Source organism: Terrapene carolina, unplaced genomic scaffold, assembly GCF_002925995.2.
Source record: "Terrapene carolina triunguis isolate 2854851 unplaced genomic scaffold, T_m_triunguis-2.0 Scaffold461, whole genome shotgun sequence".
Taxonomy (NCBI): domain Eukaryota; kingdom Metazoa; phylum Chordata; order Testudines; family Emydidae; genus Terrapene; species Terrapene triunguis.
In genome coordinates, this window is record NW_020664812.1 from 495,102 (window position 1) to 502,135 (window position 7,034).

At 49.2% G+C, this 7,034-nt stretch overlaps 1 protein-coding gene across 1 annotated transcript in view; it reads right to left on the reverse strand.

The window, feature by feature from the left end:
• Positions 1-6,651, reverse strand: part of LOC113407869 (CD276 antigen-like) — a 21,368-nt gene extending 14,717 nt beyond the window's left edge. The window contains exon 1 of the mRNA XM_026658557.1: positions 6,471-6,651. Coding sequence (XP_026514342.1) covers positions 6,471-6,651 — 181 coding nt within the window. The remainder of the gene's footprint in view (positions 1-6,470) is intronic.
• Between the last annotated feature and the right edge of the window lie 383 nt (positions 6,652-7,034).

Consider the following 7,034-nt stretch of genomic DNA (forward strand, 5'->3'; position numbering starts at 1 on the left):
GGGGGGGGGGGGGGGAGGGCGTCAGGAGCCCCAGGGGGAGGGCGGCGAGCCCGGCCGTGGCCCCGCTCTCCCCGGGGGCCGAAGCGCCGCGCCGCCCCCCTCCAGGTGCTGCCCCAAGCACCAGCTTGGTGGGCTGGTGCCTGGAGCCGGCCCTGAGTGAGGTGACTCATAGAATATCACAGAACTGGAAGGGACCTCAAGAGGTCATTTAGTCCAACCCCCTGCTCAAAGCAGGACCAATCCCCAGACAGATTTGTGCCCCAAATCCCTAAATGGCCCCCTCAAGGATTGAACTCATAACCCTGGGTTTAGCAGGCCAATGCTCAAACCACTGAGCTATCCCTCCTCCCCTCTAGTCCTGGGGGTGCCCTGCTGGCTGCCAGGGGGCACTTGGGGTCCAGCGCTTCCCCTAACCCCCCCAAATTCCAGTTAATTCTGCACCCCCAGCCCCACATCTGCCCTTCCCCAGCCCCACATCTGCCCAGCCAGGGGCGTGTTGCCAGATTTGTACTGTATTAATAGTCACTTAAAAACTAGCCCCCAAGTAGCCTAACCAATTTATTGAAGCTAAGTATTGATAGTAACACATTGGTCTATACCTCACATAACCAATGAAAGCTTCCCTTAGATACCTAGTACAGAAAGGATTGTTTTTTAAAGCAGTAATAAAAACACTAAACAATCACATTGGTATCTGTGTATTTCTAATTGCATTCAGTGATGGGAGTCAATGTCCATAGTTTGTGTTGAATTAGTTCATCAGAAGGTGAATGCTCCTGTGGCTTGTCAGACATCTCAGCAGTGACAGGTGCAGACAATTCTTTATACAAACTAGTCACAACACATTTTGTGTCGTTACAGATACGCCCTAGCCCTGCTTTCTAACTGTTCCTCTTGCATCTCGTTGCGCAGTTTGGTTTTTATCATTATCTTAGGCTACGTCTTCACTACCCGCCAATCCGGCGGGTAGCAATCGGTTTATCGGGGATCGACTTACCGCGTCTCGTGAGGACGCGGTAAAATCGATCCCTGATCGCTCTGCCGTCGACTCCGGAAATCCACCTCGACAAGAGGCGGCAGCGGAGTCGGCGGCAGCGCGGCAGCGGTCGGCTTTCCCCCGTCCTCACCGCCAGGTAAGCCGACCTAAAATACGCAACTTCAGCTACGGTATTCACGTAGCTGAAGTTGCGTATCTTAGGTCGGAACCCCGCTGTAGTGTAGACCTAGCCTGAGAAAACAATCTTTCAACTGCAGCGTTACTAAATAGGTATCCCTATTTACTTTCTCCATACCAGTCATGATCTTCTAGACCTCTATCATATCCCTCCTTGGTTGTCTTTTCCAAGCTGAAAAGTCCCAGTCTTTTTAATCTCCTCATATAGAAGCTTTTCCATACCCCTTTGTTGCCCTTCTCTGTACCTTTTCCAATTCCAATATATCTTAATTAGTGTGTGTTTTGAAAGTTACAGCTGCAAAGCGACTGCGCAAAGCGGTAAGTAACACTGGTCTACAATTTTTGAGAAGTCGTCTGCTTCAGAGATAAAATGTGCTATTTATTATGTATTTTGATGTGCTGAATTCAAATATGACAATTAAAACAACTGATTGGCTACTGTTTCTAAGATATTTAAGTTTTTACATTTTATGTCTATGTATATTGTGTAATAGAGTTTTAATCATAAATTGTAAACCTAGGTCTTTTCATGTGTTTATGGTTGCTTTACATGATAATATTTCACCTGTCCTGTTTATGTAATACTTTAAAAATCAGCAAAAGGGTTATATAAATAAAATTTATTATGAAACAAAAGGCAAAAAACTATTATGTACATAGTTTAGTCCTATTCAGTGTCTACTCGGTGCTTCTTGGCTTGTCTCTTGTATTCATTAAATGGAGCATCTCTTGTCACTGTCCAGCAATAGTCTGCAAGCATTGATGGGCTCCATTTGCCCTGATAGCGTTTCTCCATTGTTGCAATGTCCTGGTGAAATCGCTCGCCGTGCTCATCGCTCACTGCTCCGCAGTTCGGTGGAAAAAAATCTAGATGAGAGTGCAAAAAATGTATCTTTAGTGACATGTTGCAACCAAGGCTTTTGTATGCCTTGAGGAGGTTTTCCACCAACAACCTGTAGTTGTCTGCCTTGTTGTTTCTGAGAAAATGTATTGCCACTAACTGGAAGTCTTTTCCTTGCCACACAGTGCATGGTCAAATGCATCATCTCGAAGAAGTTCACGAATCTGAGGACCAACAAAGACACCTTCCTTTATCTTAGCTTCACTTAACCTTGGAAATTTTCCACGGAGGTACTTGAAAGCTGCTTGACAAATGTCCTTGACAAAGTTCTTCATCAGACCCAGCTTGATGTGTAAGGGTGGTAACAAAATCTTCCTTGATTCAACAAGTGGTGGATGCTGAACACTTTTCCTCCCAGGCTCCAATGACTGTCGGAGTGGCCAATCTTTCTTGATGTAGTGGGAATCTCTTGCACGACTATCCCATTTGCAGAGAAAACAGCAGTACTTTGTGTATCCAGTCTGCAGACCAAGCAAGAGAGCAACAACATTCAAATCACCACAAAGCTGCCACTGATGTTGGTCATAGTTTAAGCACCTCAAAAGTTGTTTCATGTTGTCATAGGTTTCCTTCATATGGACTGCATGACCAACTGGAATTGATGGCAAAACATTGCCATTATGCAGTAAAACAGCTTTAAGACTCATCTTCGATGAATCAATGAACAGTCTCCACTCATCTGGATCGTGAACGATGTTGAGGGCTGCCATCACACCATCGATGTTGCAGGCTACAAGATCGCCTTCCATGAAGAAGAATGGGACAAGATCCTTTTGACGGTCACGGAACATGAAAACCCTAACATCACCTGCCAGGAGATTCCACTGCTGTAGTCTGGAGCCCAACAGCTCTGCCTTACTCTTGTGTAGTTCCAAATCCCTGACAAGGTCATTCAGTTCACCTTGTGTTATGAGGTGTGGTTCAGAGGAAGAGGATGGGAGAAAATGTGGGTCCTGTAACATTGATGGTTCAGGACCAGAAGTTTCATCCTCTTCCTCTTCCTCGTCTGACTCAAGTGAGAATGATTCTGGTGCATCAGGAACCGGCAGTCCTTCTCCATGGGGTACTGGGCGTATAGCTAATGGAATGTTTGGATAATGCACAGTCCACTTTTTCTTCTTTGACACACCTTTCCCAACTGGAGGCACCATGCAGAAGTAACAATTGCTGGTATGATCTGTTGGCTCTCTCCAAATCATTGGCACTGCAAAAGGCATAGATTTCCTTTTCCTGTTCAACCACTGGCGAAGATTTGTTGCACAAGTGTTGCAGCATATGTGTGGGGCCCACCTCTTGTCCTGATCTCCAATTTTGCAGCCAAAATAAAGGTGATAGGCTTTCTTAACCATAGTGGTTATACTGCACTTTTGTGATGCAAAAGTCACTTCACCACAAACACAGCAGAAGTTATCTGCACTTTTTCACACAAGTACGAGGCATCTCTGCTCACTTTGGCTAAACAGAAATGTGTCCCTTTGCAAAATCAAACACTGACAAATAAGAGAGCACGACACTGTATGATTTCTAGAGCTGATATAGGGCAATTTGTTCAGCAGACTGATGTAAGCTTCGTTATGATTGCATCATCTATGACTTCTAGGAATAACATGATGCAATTCATATCATGTATGACGCAATACCAGCTTCAGATTGCATCATTCATTGTTTTGCCTAAAAAGCAAGTACTGTCCAAACCCAGTCATAGATTTATTCATAGATCCAGTCAAAGATGTATTTTAGTCATTTCTGGTTTAAATTGAGATCCCTTCCCTTTATAACTCACTTATCCTCCGCCATTCCCAAGTCAAGGGTCGTATATACTGACCCAATAGCGTATCTTGAAAACTAGAGCCAATCAACAATTTTAAGCATCATTTTCGTTCTCAGTGACCCAGAATTAATAAAGTTTGACTACATTTATTTCAGAAGCATTTTGGCTGTAGAGCAGTGTAATGAGCACTAGCGGTAGGGTAAAGTCAAGTGTCGACGAGAAACTCACCATCAACAGTGTACTGAAATTCATGATCGCCAATGATATGTGTTGCATTTATCCTAAATTTTCGAGATTGTACCACATTTTTCTGACCTTGCCAATAAGTAGTACAGTTGTGGAACGATCCTTTAGCCGACTCAAACTTATAAAGTCCTACCTGCGCTCTACAGTGGGTGAAGATAGATTGTCTGGGTTAGCTTTGCTCTCCATTGAAAGACAATTAGCTAATGAAGTAGATTATAATAAAGTAATCGATAACTTTGCTAGAATGAAGCTTAGACGAAAGAGGCTGTTGAGGTTGCTTCATAGATTATCATATTGTTTTGATCTTATCTTTGAAATATAAAATAAGTAAATATCACGTGTTTTTATGTTTTGATTTTATATACAATATAAATAGATGTCCTACTGTAAAACTGTTTTTATATTTTAAATGCAAAATAACACGTATTTGTAAAACAATATAATTCTTGTGTTTTTATTTTAAGTACAAAATAAATATGTATAACGAATTTAAAAGTATGGTAATTAGTAATTTGATATGTCGGGTGGCGCTTTTTTTATCTGTTCGCTCCCCCTGATGTTAGAACCTGGCTATGCCACTGGGTGCAGTGATTAGAGGGGGACAAAGCGCTGCCCTGCAAGAGCCAGGGTTACGTTCCCCCTTTGGGGGCCTTAGCGTATGAGCCCTGTTGTATTGACACGGGTCATTCTCCGCCTCGCAGGGAGCTCTCCCGTCGCAGGGGTCAGGAGCAGTGGCAGGGCTTGTAAGCGGGGGGGATGGTCTCGCTACTGTGGGGCATTTTCCCGGTTTATGCACTACCCCGGTGAGATGGGCTAGCGAAAGGATCTGAGTCCTCGCTCCCTCTCCCTTTACCCAGAGGCCTGCCTGACCTCGAGGGCTCCCCTTCCACTCTCCTGTGTGGCAGAGTCCTAGTAACCCCGACAAGGCTGGGCCCAGGATTCCTGGGAGGCTCGACCGCCAATCTTGTCATGATCACTTAGGACAGAGACTAGGGTGTCCCCACTCCGGGGTGCTCTCTCCGCATTGGACACTTCCCTGACCCACTGATCATTACATACAGGTCAAAGCAAATACAATTTATTAAACAGCAACCAATTAAAAAAACGAGGATAAAATGGGAAGGTGAAAGGAAAACCCATCACCCCGCTCTGTGGCAGGGGGAACCACAAACAGCCGTGGCTGGATTGTAAGGGCAGTTCACAGCCTGTTCCTCACACATCCCAGGCCCTGGCTGTGCTGCAGGGATGCTGCGGGTCGGACACTTGCTCTGGTGGTGGCCACACGCCCTCAGGCTTTAGGCATCAGGACCCTGCAAGGCCTCTTGGCTGGGGGCGTCTCCCTGTGCTGGGACCTCTGCCCAGGATCCCCCCTCGCTTTCCCCAGCTGCTCACCGCACCCAGCCCCAGCTGCGGCTCCAGCCCCAGCTCCACTCTGCCTCAGCATTGCAGCTACTGCTCTGCCTCCAGCGCCCTGGGCTGCTTTCCTGGTCCCTGCTCTCTCCTTAGGTCGGCACCTCTGGCCAGGCAGCTCCAGCTCACACAGCGGATGGGACCCCCTGGCCTCCGGACTCCCTCGTTGGCCTGCCCGCCCTGTCAATCAGGCTGACCTGAGCGTTGGCCTCTCCCCATTGGCCATGCGGACTGTGAATCTCAGAGTCCTGGTTACTAATCGGCCCTTCCCCTTCCTTTTGGTGCTGGGAGAGGGCCAACCAACCCCCCCAAAGTGTCTGTGGGGGGCAACCGTCCCCTTACAGGCTCAGAAAGCCAAGCCCTGGTGCAGTGGCTCTGTGCTGCCCATAGAACTGCGCTGTCCTCGCTATAAAGTGCAGCCGTTGGGTCTAGAGACCCCTGGCTCCCGGCTACAGAGCCTTGGCGTGAAGGTGGCCCGAAGGAGCCGCCGGGAGATCAGCCCCGAGGCCGGGGGTGGGTGTACCCAGGGCTGGGCAGGCGCCGGGGCCCGGCTGGCTCTGGGGTGAAGGATCCTCCACATCCCTCGTCCCGGTGAAGCGACTCTCTGAGCAGCGTTTGCAAGTCCCACAGCCGGGAGGGCGAAGGATCCTCGCAGCCACTATCACAGACAGGCCACCAGCAGCCAGACGTGGCTGCGTCTCTGCCCTGCAAAAGAGAGCCCAGAGCTTCCTGTGAACAGGGCCTGAGAGCCGGAGCGAGCTCCCCCGGCTCAGCGTGTCGCCCTCCTGCCTGGGCTGTTATGGAGAAGCCCAAACTCGGGGCTGCTGAGCGGCAATACTCCACTCTGCCACTGGGGGGCGACAATGGGTTAAATAACTGTGCTCAGCCGCTAATCCCCTCCCCACGTCCTGCTGTGGGGCAGAGCCCTGCACAGGCTGGACAATTCCCATCCTTCTTCCCCCACTCACCGGGTCCTGCTGCCACTGTGATGTGCTGCACGGGGGTCTCCCACCCGGGCGCTGTCACCAGGAGCACAGTGAGGTTGGTGCTCTGCCCCATGGGCACGGCCAGCTCGCTGAACAGGGTGTAAAGGCCCCGGGCGTCCACGGACTCTGTGGTACTGTTGAGCTCCGTCAGGTTGGTTCCCATCCTGTCCCTCCGCGCCACACTCGCCCAGGGGTACCCGCCCCCCGAGCTGAAGGTCAAGAGGGTGTGGCCCAGCCGAAACAAGAGGTCAAGGGTCAGATGAGGCTCATTATAGGGTGCTGAAGGAAAAACACTTTCCGTGTCTCTGGAGTTTTTCACCTTCAATTGCTGGAAAGGGCTGGGGGGAAGGAACATGGGGGCGATTTAGGGAGGGGTCTCAGAAGTGGGCTGGGACCTGGCCTAGGTCATGAATCCAGATTGAGTCCGCTCTGGAGCAGGGCTCACTGAAGGTGCCTTTGGGAATTAGCAGCTGGGACACGCAAGGCAGCCTCAGGGCAGAGATTCCAGCCTGGCTCTGAGGGCCCCAGCTCTGGGATTCACCCTCC